The sequence below is a fragment of the Pseudophryne corroboree genome, chromosome 2, assembly GCF_028390025.1.
Source record: "Pseudophryne corroboree isolate aPseCor3 chromosome 2, aPseCor3.hap2, whole genome shotgun sequence".
In the NCBI taxonomy this organism is placed as follows: Eukaryota; Metazoa; Chordata; class Amphibia; order Anura; family Myobatrachidae; genus Pseudophryne; species Pseudophryne corroboree.
In genome coordinates, this window is record NC_086445.1 from 360764481 (window position 1) to 360780332 (window position 15852).

Genomic DNA, 15852 nt, shown 5'->3' on the forward strand with positions numbered 1-15852 from the left:
AAGCACAGGATTTGTTTCTGTTTGTCTACATATTTATGACTGGCTGCCACCAGCTCTGGTTTTGCCTATTACATTGACCATAAACAATTATTGGTTCTCTATCACAAACCCAAGGCACCCCTGCAAGTGTCCCGAGGCATTCCAGGGTGCCACTGCACACAGTTTGAGAACCACTGATCTATAGCTTGAAAATTAAGACTATGTAGCCCATTTAAAGTTGAATTTTAATGAAGCATGTACGTAAACATATTTTGCAATAAACTCATGTTCTGCCCATTTTTCAAGGCAATGCGATAACATATTTTGATAATCATAGCATGAATTTTAAGTTGTCCTATACACATTTCCCAGAGTTTTGTACACCTGTAAAGCGGGGTACTCACGGAGAGATCCATGCTTAAAATCTAAGCAATCTGACTAGATTGCTTAGATTTTTAGCACAGATCACTCGTGTGTACCCCCCTCAGCGATAGCGATGCGCGGCCCCGCACATCGCTATCGCCGGAGCTAGATTGGCCTGCATGCAATCCAATCTAGCACGTAGCTCATTTCACCCGCTGGGTGAAATGAGCGGCCCCCCGTCCTTCCCCGCATCGCTCAGCACACATCACGCTGTGCTGAGCGGCGGGAGAGATGTGTGTTGAGCGGTTCGCTCAGCACACATCTCTCCCGTCTATATGGGCCTTAACAGTTAAGTCAAACAATTATCTACTTATCTCTCACACACTATTACTGCTTAAGAGTAGGACAGGCACAAGTAGCACTAGTTAATCAACACATGACATAAATAGATATATATCTATCTATCTCACTATGTATCTCTCTCTCTCTCTCTCTATATATATATATATATATATATATATATATATAGAGAGAGAGAGAGAGAGAGAGAGAGAGAGAGAGATACACAAAACAAAATGGATGCATTATATCATTAGATCATTGATTTATTTGTAAATAATAGTAGATTCCAACAATACAGACCAAAGAGAACAATACTGGGCAAGAAGATAAATGTCAATATATATTTGTAGAATTATTACTATAATAATAATAATAATAATAATAATAATAATAAAAGTTTCCATCCAAAGTTACAGAACACCAACTCTACCTACCAGAGGACTTGATCTCTCGGACATAGTTGCTTGGGAACCATCCAGTTTTTCCACTGTGTGTCCCTTCCCACCAACCGCCCTCTTCCAATCGCGTTACATGGATTATATCCCCCTTACAGAAAGACAGCTCATCTTCATTGGTTTGCTGAAAACTAAACTTTGCCCTCACCATGATATGATGGTTGCTGTTATCGGTCATATCCTAAGAGAAATAAAGGACACAGCAGTCATAAAGATGGATTTCTATTTGTAAAATAGCTTACAAATTAGTCATGTTGGATGAAACAATGCGTGGATTGGACAGAAAGCAAGCAGTATGATAGGCCAAAGGACATCATCAAGCCACATATAGCTGTATGTTAGACAAGTTCTGCCCTTAATATAACCCACAGGAGTAGATTTGATTATACGTGAACCAATGCCAGGACCTCACACTGCGCATATAACAGCAATTACAGTAGCTCATTTCTGCTTGCCCTTAAATAGGCTGCGGGCAGAAAAGGAGTGAGAGACATCCCGCAAAGATCGTGTATAACTGAATCGGCCCCATAAAAATATCGCAAAAATTGAGGGGCTAATTCAGTAAGGATCTCTTATGTGATCTTTACTGCATTTGCTTGATGTCGGAGTCCTGTACATATGCAAAACGGGTCCTTCAATCGCATCAAAAGGATGCGAACGCCTCTGATTGAGTTACAGGCAGAGGCAGTTTTCCAGGAGTGGCAAGGCCAAGGACTATTTTTGAAAACAGTAAATAATATAAACAAGCAGGGTCACCTAGCAATGCGTGAGGTCAGATTTGTAAATTCCTTTTATTACAACTATGATTTAATAATTATCTAAATCTACTCTAGAGCATCCTACTACAGTTGACCATGGGAGAACCAGTCCTCTTGTAGCTGAAGCCCAACAAGTTAAAGGGGGATATTCAATTGTTTGAAAAGTCACTTGGGTGTCTGTTTTTTCCTATCTAATAGACAGGAAAAAACACCCAACCGACTTTTCAAACATTTGAATTCCCCCCAAAATGTTTGTCTCTGGGATTTATTGATCGACGTGGCAAAACATATTCTCACTGGAAATTGCAAGCAATTAAATTGAAATGGTATCTCAGATGTTATTAGTGGTATTCTAGGAATAAAAGTGTCTTCTCCTTTGCCACAACCAATTATCCTTCTGTATGACATACTTATAGATTTTATTTTAAAGTTATACTTTCACTTAAAACATGCAATTGACGCTATTTCGTTTCCTTCCATCAGTCAAACAATTGTTTACAACCAAAAAATAATGTTTTCAATATTTGTTGCTCTGTCCCTTTGTTGAGTTGTCGCTATGTGTTCTAACAGTTTAATTTTTCGATACTAAGTAACTGTAAAATTTGGCAGCATCACCTTGAGAGCTGTGGAAGATGTTCGCGTACAAAAACCTTATATATATGCCTGACGAAGGTTTGTGATTAAAACCGAAACGTTGCAAAGCAAAACCGGGGGACTGGACCCGTTTATTTGAGCTAAGACCTGGAGTGCCGCATATATATATATATATATATTATATATATATATATATATATATATATATATATATACACACACACACACTGTATGTATGTATGTATGTATGTATGTATGTATATATATATATATACATACATACATACATACACATACACACAGTTATGCTCATAAGTTTACATACCCTAGCAGAATTTGTGATTTTCTGGCCATTTGTCAGAGAATATGAATGATAACTCACAAACTTTTCTTTCACTCATGGTTAGTGGTTAGGTGAAGCCATTTATTGTCAAACAACTGTGTTTACTCTTTTTAAATCATAATGACAACATAAACTACCCAAATGACCCAGATCAAAAGTTTACATACCCTGGAGATTTTGGCCTGATAACATGACACAAGTTGACCCAAACGGGTTTGAATGGCTTCTAAAGGTAACCATCCTCACCTGTGGTCTGTTTGCTTGTAATCAGTGTGTGTGTATAAAAGGTCAGTGAGTTTCTGGACTCCTGAAAGACCCTTGCATCTTTCATCCAGTGCTGCACTGACGTGTCTGGATTCTGAGTCATGGGGAAAGCAAAAGAATTGTCAAAGGATCTGCGGGAAAAGGTAATTGAACTATATAAAACAGGAAAGGGATATAAAAAGATATCCAAGCAATTGAGAATGCCAATCAGCAGTGTTCAAACTCTAGTTAAGAAGTGGAAAATGAGGGATTCTGCGGAAACCAAATCACGGTCAGGTAGACCAACAAAAATTTCCGCCACAACTGCCAGGAAAATTGTTCGGGGTGCAAAGAAAAGTCGTCAAATAACTTCAGCTGAAATACAGGACTCTCTGAAAAAAAGTGGTGTGGTTGTTTCAAGATGCACAATAAGGAGGCATTTGAAGAAAAATGGGCTGCATGGTCGAGTCGCCAGAAGAAAGCCATTACTACACAAATGCCACAAAGCATCCCGCTTACAATACTCCAAACAGCACAGAGACAAGCCTCAAAACTTCTGGAACAAAGTCATTTGGAGTGATGAGACCAAAATTGAACTTTTTGGCCACAACCATAAACGTTACATTTGGAGAGGAGTCAACAAGGCCTGTGATGAAAGGTTCACCATTCCTACTGTGAAACACGGAGATGGTTCGCTGATGTTTTGGGGATGTGTGAGCTACAAAGGCACTGGAAACTTGGTCAAAATTGATGGCAAGATGAATGCAGCATGTTATCAGAAAATACTGGAGTAAAATTTGCACTCATCAGCCTGGAAGCTGCGCATGGGACGTACTTGGATGTTCCAACATGACAATGATCCAAAACACAAGGCCAAATCGACCTGTCATTGGCTACAGCAGAATAAAGTGAAGGTTCTGGAGTGGCCATCTGAGTCTCCTGACCTCAATATCATTGAGCCACTCTGGGAAGATCTGAAACGTGCAGTTCATGCAAGACAGCCCAAGAATTTACAGGAACTGGAGGCTTTTTGCCAAGAAGAATGGGCAGATTTACCATCTGAGAAAATAAAGAGCCTCATCCACAACTACCACTGTCAAAGTTGAAAAATTTTGCAGAACACACATCACGTACAAACTGCACACACATACTCACTGCGCGTGCACTTGTTCTGCCGTGCGTGCACATATCCGCAATTTGCGTATGGTCGCTCCCGCGGTCCTGCGCATCGGTGCGTGGTATGGGTATTTACGGCAGAGTTTATGTACGCATGGAGAGCCATCAAAACACATTACATATTTAATCCAAATAGTGCACAATGTACACATAGTCTCCTTGCACCACATCAGAAACTTATAGCTGTTTAAATGGTTGCAGATCAAAGGGATTCACCTTTACAGGATAAGAGGGGACAGACTAAGGTTATAAGGTGGTATTTGGTATCCAGCTGTAGGGTATTTTAAGGGTAACATTCCGGTGTTGGTCTGCGGAAGATCGCATGCTCCTGCAGATAGTTATGGGCAGAAGCAGAATATAGATATAAACTGTATTTACTGTATATTATGTATGCGGCGGGAATCCAGAGGAGACCACCCACAAGAGCAGTTGAGAAAGACATCGCCTACCTTTTCAAATCAACCTATGACCTCTCCTGTACTGTAAAAGTGCATTCCTGTGTCCAATGGACAAAGGGATTACAGTATCCATTGTATTGCTTTTGGAAGAATTGTATAAATAAAGCCTGCTGCAGCCCGGCCACACACAAGACTCACAAAGTTATCTATTTGATGACGGAGGACCGGACCGGGAAGCGCACGCGAATATACTCACGTATGTACATTGACTGTAGCCATTATTCTGTTATATATAATGTCTTGTATTGTAGTGTATAATTTGTATTGTAAACCCCCTTTCAGAAATAATCCACTGTGGTGTCGGTACCCAGCGGTAAAATCACAATTAGTGTCGTGTCCTCATTGCCCTGCTAAGGTTTAAAGTGTATTATTATTGCATAGCATTGCTGTAGAAGGTTTAAAGTGTATCTCTGGGTGTGTACGCGCTGTGAGTACTTTGTACCGTCAGCGCGGCGTGTGTACGCAAAGTCCGTACACTGTACGGGACTCTGTACGCTAATAGCGTAAAAGGTGCATAGAGTGTGAATTAAGTATAGCGGCCGCAGCGGCTAAAGGTTTAAAGTGTATTTAAGGTATGTTTAAGGCATAGCTTTCATTCCTGTAAAGATAATCAGCTTTATCAATTGGGGGCTCTCCGGTCTTCCACATTTTTACTGCTTAACAGGTCACGAGCAGACTTAATCTATCAGCATAAGGGTGGACAGGGATCCTACGTATCCTTTTCTTGGTCGGTGGATGCACTGAAAACCCTACTTAATTGCTGATTAGACGGTGTCTGCTCTGTATGGTTTGTAGGGATGCTGGTAGAACTCGTACGGTAAGCAGAAAAAAAGCTATTTAAAATCTGTGAATTTATTTTTGGCGCCAAATGCATACACAACAAAAGCGTACACCCATACCCTGTGCATACTCTCCCACATTGTTGCCATAACATTCAGATTACTAGATTAAAGGCCAGTACTCACGGCCCGATGCTGGAGAGATGTGTGCTGAGCGAACCGCTCAGCACACATCTCTCTCCCGGCACTCAGCACAGTGCGATCTGTGCTGAGCGTGCGGGGGGAGACGGGGGGGCCGCTCACTTCACCCAGCGGGTGAAGTGAGCGACCCGCTAGATTGGCCTGCATGCAGGCCAATCTAGCAGCAGCGATAGCGATGCGCGGGGCTGCGCATCGCTATCGCTGTTAGGGCTACACACGGAGCGATCTTGCTGAAAATCTAAGCAATCTAGTCAGATTGCTTAGATTATCGCTCCGTGTGTACCCCCCTTAAGGAAGTAAGTGTAAAACACAAACATAGTCTGGCCTAGTTATAAAGGTTTATACAGAAAAGAAACTGTGTGGCGTGTTAAGTGAGTGATTATAGTTAATATTGCTCACATTTATAGAAATTGTGTGAGTTGTTTTATTGCGTCCGCACATTGGTACACGTGGTACGGAACGTGAGGACAGCGTATACAAAACATGCACGTAGCGCAAGGCCGCACACGTGGCATAAAGGTACGCACGGTTGCGTAATTACGCAAGCTTGCGTAGCGCTGTGTGCGCATAATAAAACCACACGATAGTTCGTATAGTTTAAAGGTGGGATAGTAGCCACGCTACAATAACACAAGATTGCCCCGTTTCCAAAGTTTAGTATAAAACCCTTATTTACTGTATTGCCTCTGGGAGTAAAGCTGCTTGTCTGAATGATAATTTTCTGTACAGAAAAATAAAGTGTATTTGAGTGAGCGAGTGCAGGAGTGAGTGGATACTGAACCCAAGAACTAGGTGGATTGCTAGGTGGTCAAGGTGGACACACTGGGTTAGTAGAGGCCCGGTGGCGTAGGGTTCGCAACCTTGCGTTATTAACCAAGTGGACTAAGTGGTCTTGGTGGACTGAGTGGTATCCCATACAACTCTAGGTGGTCTACTAGGTGGTCTACAGCAATCGTAGGGCATATAGATAACTAGTATCTATAGGCTGTGCTATTGCATCACGTCCGTTTGTTCTGCATAGCGCAACGTGATATTATCGTGTCACATTTGCTGTGGAAGAGCATACGCAGACATGATTGTATAGACAAAGGGGTTTTTCTTTGATAACTTCGGGAAATCTTCACTGGTGGGCTTCACTGGAAAGGGTGAAGAATAGTTATCTAATTTCTCTGTTTTTCACCCTACAAACAATTCCAGTTGAAAGATACCGATAAGGAAATTTTTACTGCCTCTCTCAGGAAAATTTTCAAACAGAACATCCACTGAAAGAAATTACGGTGTAAGGTCTGATAGGAGCCCTAACTTGGGTACATTGCGATCCGCTATCAACAGTGTATCGTTGTATTGGCCAGCGTGGGCGCGAGCGAGTGGAAGGCGCTCAGGTGTACTTCCACCGTTTACTTATATTGAGTATTTTGGTGTTTGTGGGAATTTTTTTAAAGTATTAGAAGAGATGCACAAATATGGGAGCCAGTTGCTCAAGTAAGAGGCGTTTAGACAGGGTTCAGGCAGAATTGTGGCCAAAAGGCTCAGCAAGGTTTATCATGTGTGAAAAATATGGTTCACACACAGAAGGTTTATGCAATGAGTGGATATGTATGACCAACAATGATAGGGTACCATTCCCTAGAGTGGGCAGCTTTGAACCAGAGGTATTACAGAACTTAAGGTTAAAGATACGTCTGATAAAATCCAAGAAACAAAGGATTAAACAAACAGACTGTTTAAATTTATTGCAACAGAAGGGGGATATGCAAAAGGAATTAGCTCGTGCAGCAGGTTCCAAACCTAGCGTGAAAACAATGGCGACGGCACCACCACCACCATATATTGTTGGGCAGAAAATGGCTACAGGCAATGATACATTGGTACAGAATAAGAGTGTAATTGCAAAATGTACTAACCCTAACCCTTGCCAGTTGTACCCCGTTTTAAATTTTCCCCAGGACTGCGAACAAGAAAATGAGCCCAGAACGATATCGGCACTCTCTCTAGCAGCCACCATACAAGTCACTCAGGTGGGCACGGCCCAACCAACAAGAGCAGTAGTCAGGCCCCCTAGCGGAGGGAAAAGTGAGGTCGTGTCCACAGGTAAGTACGGTACCGTACATTATACAGAAACCATAGCACCCCACATTGTAGAATCAAACCAGAATGATGTAATTGAATTAAATCCTGTCAGGGTGATTGCAGTCCCCAATGGGAAGACTGACGCTCAGGGAGTCACTCCCATCAGGAACATTGCCATGCATTGTCCCTGGTCCCGGACAGAATTGAGGTCAATTATGTCAGAATTTCCCGATCACAGAAAGGATCTAGTCGCATGCCAGAGGTTCATTAAAAAGTTAGGTAACGCCACCGAACCCACAAACAAAGATTGGCAAACAGTGCTACGGATAGGTTTACCCTCCAATATTGACCCCGCGAAGTTCATAACTGATTGCAATTTAGACGAAGAAGTACCTATCACTGATGAGTACACTCAGGAGAAGGTACGACAAATCAATCTACAATTAGGAATATATTTCCCTACTGTTGTCAAATGGAATAAAATCTTTTCCATAAGACAAAAGGAAAGTGAAACGGCATCCGAATATTTCCATCGAGCACTGCAGGAAATGACTAGATACACTGGGATCGAGGACATTAGAGACAATGCAAATCATAGGGAGGTAGCTGTTTCAGTATTAATGGACGGGTTGAAGGAGGCACTCAAAACAAGGGTACAGACCTCTCTACCAAACTGGAGAGGTATCTCAGTGGCTGCATTGAGAGAGTCCGCTGTCGAGCATGATAGGAACATCATTAAACACAGGGAGTCACAGGGGGAAAAACTGATGACGGTAAGTATACAGGCCCTTACGGCAAAACCCCATCAGCCAAAAACCCAGACTCCTGTTGTTTGGGACAGACCTAGAACATGTTTCATCTGTAGGAAGGAAGGGCATTTTGCCAAAGACTGTAGGAGTGGTAGAGCGCATAGCCAAGATAGAACCCTAGACAGAGAATACGAACCACACTACTACTCACATAATTGGGATCAGGGACTACATAGGAGAAGTTACGAGCCACATGCAGGGGAAACACGGAGGTACCCCCCAAGGAGAGATGGGCAGACCTCCGGAAATTCTCAGCTACCTCCCCCACATATCGTAGCTGCCAAGGCGCTGCGGGAGGGTCTCACCACACAATAGGGGTTGGGCCACACCTGTAGTCTGCAGCCAGTGAAGTTGATTGTTAGCCTTTGGTAGTGAACCTGAGGTCACGGTTGATGTAGCTGGTGTACCATTACCTTTTCTTGTAGACACAGGGGCGGCCAGGTCAGTGTTAAATTCAACTGTAGGTATGAAAACCAAGGGTAAAACAATTTCGGCAATGGGAGTAACAGGAATAGTGCAACACTACCCTTTGAGTAGACCTGCAGAGATTACGATAGGGCCCTTGCAAACCAAGCATTCTTTTTTGCTGGCTGCAGCGGCTCCAGCTAACCTGCTTGGAAGAGATTTATTGTGTAAAATGCGGTGTGTCATATACTGTACTCCTGAGGGTGTCTTCTTGGATATACCTGAGAATCACGTTCAGGAAGTGCAAGATATATTAGACACCCATCAAAAGGCTAATGTCGCATTCTGCTGTTATAGACAAGTGTCCATCAAAGGTAGAGGAAATTATCTCACAAATACCAGGTTCCCTCTGGACCAAAGATGGACAAGACACTGGATTGATGGCGAATGTAGCTCCGGTAGTAGTGCAAGTAAAAGACGGTAGGATAGCTCCAAAAATCCCTCAGTATCCTCTGAAGCCAGAGGTAGAATTAGGAGTGTACCCCGTCATAGAGCGATTGCTACAACAGGGCATACTAGTCAGGACGTCCAGCACTGCCAATAGTCCCATCTTCCCTGTGAAAAAGAGTGGGGGGAGGGGTTACAGGCTAGTGCAGGATCTAAGGGGATAAACAAGATAGTTGAGGGACAATTCCCCGTAGTGCCTAATCCAGCTGTCATCCTCATGCAAATTCCCCCTACTGCAAAATTTTTCACTGTCATTGACCTCTGTTCTGCCTTCTTTTCTGTCCCTCTGCACCCTGACAGCCAATACCTCTTTGCATTTACATACAGGGGAGTACAGTACACCTGGACTCGTCTCCCCCAAGGTTTCATTGACAGCCCAAGTATTTTCTCCCAGGCTTTGCATGACTGTTTACAATCCTTTCAACCTGAGAGCGGGTCAGTATTAATACAGTATGTCGATGACTTATTGCTGTGTTCTGATTCACTCAAATCGTCCTTGAAAGACACGAAACAGCTTCTGTTTCACCTTTCCAATACGGGACACAAGGTTTCAAAGGATAAGTTGCAGCTGTGCCAGACCAGGGTAAAATATTTGGGACATTGCTTGACTCAAGGACTTAGACATCTCACCGCTGATAGAATACAGGCGATTCGCGACATGACCCTGCCACAAACCCAGCAACAGATCCGCACTTTCCTTGGAATGTGTGGGTACTGCCGAAACTGGATCCCAGGATTCTCCAAACTGGCTTTACCTTTGCAAGAAATGGTCTCCTCGAACAAACCAGATCGGATCTAAAAAACACAGATGAGTCCGAATTGGCCTTTGAGAGACTCAAACAGTGCCTATCACAGGCACCTGCATTAGGTATGCCAGATTATGGGAAGCCTTTTGGATTATACGGTACAGAAAGTGCAGGGTGCGCAGCAGGAGTTTTAACCCAGAGACATGGTGATGCCAGCTGGCCGGTAGCTTACTACAATGCACAGTTGGACATCGTAGCGCGGTCTCTCCCCACATGCTTGCGAAGTGTTGCAGCGATAGCTTTGCTAGTAAGTAAAAGCGAAGACGTAGTGTTAGGACACAACCTGACAATCCATACACCTCATGCAGTATCAGCCTTACTGAACTCCGCCCAAACCAAACATGTCTCATCGGCTCGGTTTACAAAGTGGGAATTAGCACTAATGGCCCCTGTAAACATCACCATAAAGAGATGCAGCTCACTAAATCCTGCAACTTAACTGCCAAGTGTGCCTGGACAGGCACAAAGGGTGGAGGATGAGAATGATGGTGAAGGAGGATTTAGTACAGATACTGACACGCATGATTGTATGGAATACCTGAATCAGACTTTCAGTGCGAGACCTGACATCAGTGACAGCCCACTGGAAGGCGTAGACTTTACCTTTTACACCGACGGTAGTTGCCACAGACAGACGGACTCGGGAGACTTGTGTACTGGATACGCAGTTGTAGACGAAAGAGGTATCATAGAAGCTGAACCCCTGGGCCCACCGCACTCAGCACAAGTTGCTGAGCTGGTCGACCTAACCAGAGCGTGTGAATTGGCCAAGGGTAAGTCAGCCAATATATACACATATTCTAGGTATGCCTTTGGAGTAGTGCATGATTTTGGGGCCCTATGGCGCCTCAGAAATTTCATAACGGCAGCTGGCACACCTGTAGCGCATGCATCCCACATAAAAAGGCTTCTAACAGCGATACAAGAACCAGACAGAGTGGCTGTTATCAAGTGCAAAGCACACACTTACAACCAAGACCCAATCTCACTTGGTAACAGCCGGGCAGACGAAGCTGTTAAATCAGCAGCCAGCACCCCCATACAAACGAACATCACATCACTGATGACATTCAACACACAAAAATTAATTGAAATGCAAAATTTGTGTTCTCTCCAGGAAAAGGCGGTCTGGAGGTCAAAGGGGTATGACCAGGAGTCCTCAGGACTCTGGACAGGTGGACACGGTAAGCCAGTGGCCCCCAGAGCATATCTTCCAAGCTTAGCTGAGGCGGCACACGGTCTGACTCATCTGGGTAAAGAGGGTATGTGTAAGCTGGTGAGAGCCTACTGGTGTGCGCCAGGATTCTCTTCTCATGCGGGTAAGAGAGCAAATGACATGTCTTACTTGCTTCAGGAAGAATATTGGAAAGTCAATACCAACAGAACCATCCCATATCCCTCCGACAGACGGCCCTTTTCAGGTAATACAAATTGATTTCATACAGTTACCACCCTGTAGGAATTTAAAATATGTGTTAGTCTGTATTGATATATTTTCCAATTGGGTAGAAGCGTTCCCTGCTGCCACAAATACTGCTACGTTCACTGCAAAGAAAATTGTGCAGGAATTTGTGTGTAGATATGGTATCCCTAGAATAATTGAAAGCGATAGGGGTACCCATTTTACAGGTGAAGTCTTTCAGGTCATGTGCAAACTGATGGGAATTAATAGCACGCTGCATACTCCGTACCGACCACAGGCGAGTGCGAAGGTGGAGAGAATGAACAGCACTATTAAGAATAAGCTGAGCAAAGTGATGGCTGAGACTGGATTGTTGTGGCCAGAAGCTTTGCCACTAGTATTGTACAGCATCAGAACCACTCCCAGGTCCCCCCTTAACCTATCACCCTTTGAGATTCTTTTTGGCCGACAACCTCATGTAATGATAGACCCCAGGATGATTTAAAATGCAATAACGAAGTGACTGTAAAATATTTGGTTAGGATGAGCCAGCAGCTGAGGAATCAAAATAGAAATCTAAAGCTGGTGATTCCTGACCTACCGAACAGTAATTGTCATGACATTGAACCTGGGGCTTATGTAATGATTTTAAATTTTCTACGCTCAGGTTGCCTCATTGACAGGTGGGAAGTACCGTACCAAGTCTTGCTAACCAGCACAACAGCATTAAAGCTTGCCAAAAGAGAAACTTGGGTCCGCTCGTCTCACTGTAAGAAGGTCGCTGACCCGGAGAGAACCCGTGACAAAGAGCAGAGTGTAGAGAACATCGTATCACTGGAGTGTCTGTTCCGGGAATGTTGAGAGGCAGTACTGTTGAGACGGCACCTGAGCGCGGAGAACAACAAGACCAGAGGCAGTTGTCGCACCAGTTTTTTTTATTTTCTCCATCCCCCACTACCCTCCTTCTCTCCTACTCTTTCTCCCCCTTCTTGTTTCCCTTCTCTTCCCTTAACAAGATGGACTTACCCAAGAGACTGCGTTCCGGGTTTTCCTGTTATTGGCCAGGACAGTTTCGGTGAGGGTCCCAGAGAGGTCGAGAAAGGATCTGGAATGGGTTCTGATGGCGAGGATGGATTTGTAGAATCTCAAGAGCAACACATCACTCGAGCAAAGGCGAGTATCAGAAAGCGATCTGACAGTCAGGGAGCTCGGAGGCATTGTGAAGGGTTATTGTCTGAGGAAAATTGCATTTGTAGGAATTGTGAGAACATAGTCAAGGATGGGTGCATCCAGAGATGTCAGTCCAGCCTTAATATCAACATGGACCGTCATCCATTGAGTGATTACCACTCACTAGTGGGTAAGGTCTTAAACCAGACAGAATGCTGGGTGTGCTCACAAGTACCTCAAGGTCAGAGCAAGTCAGGATTAGTACCGTACCCTTTAGCAATAGAGGAGGTACTCGAATTACGGGGTGGGAGACCGTTGGACTAGAAATTCAATATTTCTAGGCCCCCTAGTTTGAAGTTCCACCAGTATCGTGTAGATAGATCCTTATTATGTTTCAATATTTCCAATTACCGAAAACCGGGAAATTGGGAAGTGACGTGGAATAACCAGACAATGGCCTTTTCGCACAGAGCTGATAGGATACCCATAGACTCTGAACTTGTATGCCAAATAGCCAACAGTGGAAGGTATTTTCGGTATAGGTATACTCGAGGAAGCAAGACCATGTGGGTTGGAGAAGTATCACCAGGGTACTGTGCTCATATCATCCAGCCTGATACTTGTACTGAGCAGATGGGAGAACTAGAGATTGGGTTTTTCACTTGGAAAGTTTGTAATATGGTAATGTCATATTCTGTCCCCTATGTCCTCCCCGATGATGCCTATTTCATATGTGGGAGGAAGGCGTACAAGTGGCTTGCCCTGAACTCAGAGGGATTGTGTTATGTTGGAAGTGTTGCCAGAGGTCATGACCATAACCCATGATAAGATGAAAGATGTTCACCGCAGTGCTCAGGCTCCTTATACTCATACTCACTATGAACACATCGTCAAGAGACACCTCATAGAGAGGACAGAGCACGTAGCCTCTGATTTGATCCACGAATCCACCGGGATTCAATTCCTTCTTGCATTAGACATCTCCCGTACTGCCAGAGGAATTATAAATTATAGGTATATCCATGCGCTAGCGAACTTGATAGATAATATCACTGAGATGTATGACGACACCTTCAGGTATACGGGAAGGGAATTACAAGCTTACAAGATGGAACGGATTCAGCACAGGATGGTCCTAAATTATATCACAGCCGTGATGGGTGGGTACTGTGTTACTCTGGCAACTCAAAATGGTGTGAAGTGCTGTACATATATCACGAACAGCACTGACGACCCCACGGAGATCATCGATCAAAAGATGGACGATATCTTGCAGTTGATGTGGGAGTTCCGGAAGAGACACAACCTTACCCTGACGGCTGTGGGTAATGAGCTGACCGGCTGGGTCTCATGGTTGAACCCACGAAATTGGTTCTCAGGATTAGGAGAGTGGGCTCAAAATGTTATTATGAGTGTAGGGAAGTTTCTCCTTTGTATCCTGGGAGTCGTCATAATTATTGGCTTGATATTTAGGTGTGTTCGAATTCTGATGCGGCGCAAGCACGGCACAAATTTGATGAGTTTGAGGAGCGAGGGCATTGTTGTATCAGCAGACTTAATTTACGACCCATCCATAGAGACAGTGTTATGATAAGGATTGCAAATGAATTCCATGGCCTGTTTCTTTCACCCGTTTTTCCTTTGTCTCCCCCTCTGCCCAGATACACCCATCCGGAAAAGACATCAGCCCTACCCAAGAATGTTTATGTAAATGTTATGTGAATGTATTTTAGATATGTGTCTTATCTTCATCTCTACAACCTTCAGTTAATGACACACAGTCGACAGGTGATATCCACCTATATTAGCACTCACATATGTTACCCCTCCATGTATCATCAACTAAATGTGCATCCCATTTGTTGGAACAAGAAGCCGAAAATAGCTCGGTAGTGTTTGTCGGCCCACTTACAGACCCTTAATACGGGATAAGAAGGATTTAATGTATACTTCGCAATACCTCGAAGCTTATCTAAAACATATACGGCACGATGATACATGCCCCTCAGACATGGATTCATACATACATGCTTTTTACTATCCCACTAGGTCATACATTTCCCGCCTACAACTCTCCTCCGACCATCCAATCGTCTGTAGATATTGTATTGATATTTTTCTGTTTAGTGATTAGATAGTGGCAGTTATTGGTGACTGCCAAAGGGTGGACTGTCAAAGTCGAAAACATTAGAATTTACTCACCGGTAATTCTATTTCTCGTAGTCCGTAGTGGATGCTGGGAACTCCGTAAGGACCATGGGGAATAGACGGGCTCCGCAGGAGACTGGGCACTCTAAAAGAAAGATTAGGTACTATCGGGTGTGCACTAGAGATGAGCGGATTCGGTTTTACTCGGTTCTCAAAACAGCATCTTATTGGCTCACGGATGTCACGTGTTTTGGATAGCCAATAAGATGCCGTTTTGAGAACCGAGTAAAACCGAATCCGCTCATCTCTAGTGTGCACTGGCTCCTCCCTCTATGCCCCTCCTCCAGACCTCAGTTAAGGAAACTGTGCCCGGAAGAGCTGACACAACAAGGAAAGGATTTGGAATCCAGGGTAAGACTCATACCAGCCACACCAATCACACTGTACAACTTGTGATAACCATACCCAGTTAACAGTATGAACAACGGAGCCTCCTTTTACGGATGGCTCATAACAATAACCCTTTAGTGAAGCAATAACTATATACATGTATTGCAGAGAGTCCACACTTGGGACGGGCGCCCAGCATCCACTACGGACTACGAGAAATAGAATTACCGGTGAGTAAATTCTTATTTTCTCTGACGTCCTAGTGGATGCTGGGAACTCCGTAAGGACCATGGGGATTATACCAAAGCTCCCAAACGGGCGGGAGAGTGCGGATGACTCTGCAGCACCGAATGAGCAAACTCAAGGTTCTCCTCAGCCAGGGTAAAAAATTTGTAGAATTTAGCAAATGTGTTTGAACCTGACCAAGTAGCAGCTCGGCAAAGCTGTAAAGCCG

At 44.0% G+C, this 15852-nt stretch overlaps 1 protein-coding gene across 4 annotated transcripts in view; it reads right to left on the bottom strand.

Annotated features, from left to right (window-relative positions):
- Nucleotides 1-15852, bottom strand: part of ARHGEF7 (Rho guanine nucleotide exchange factor 7) — a 379118-nt gene that overhangs the window by 194654 nt on the left and 168612 nt on the right. For all 4 annotated transcript variants that reach the window (XM_063953160.1, XM_063953162.1, XM_063953161.1 and 1 more), the window contains exon 5: nucleotides 1119-1320. In XM_063953160.1, coding sequence (XP_063809230.1) covers nucleotides 1119-1320 — 202 coding nt within the window. The remainder of the gene's footprint in view (nucleotides 1-1118; nucleotides 1321-15852) is intronic.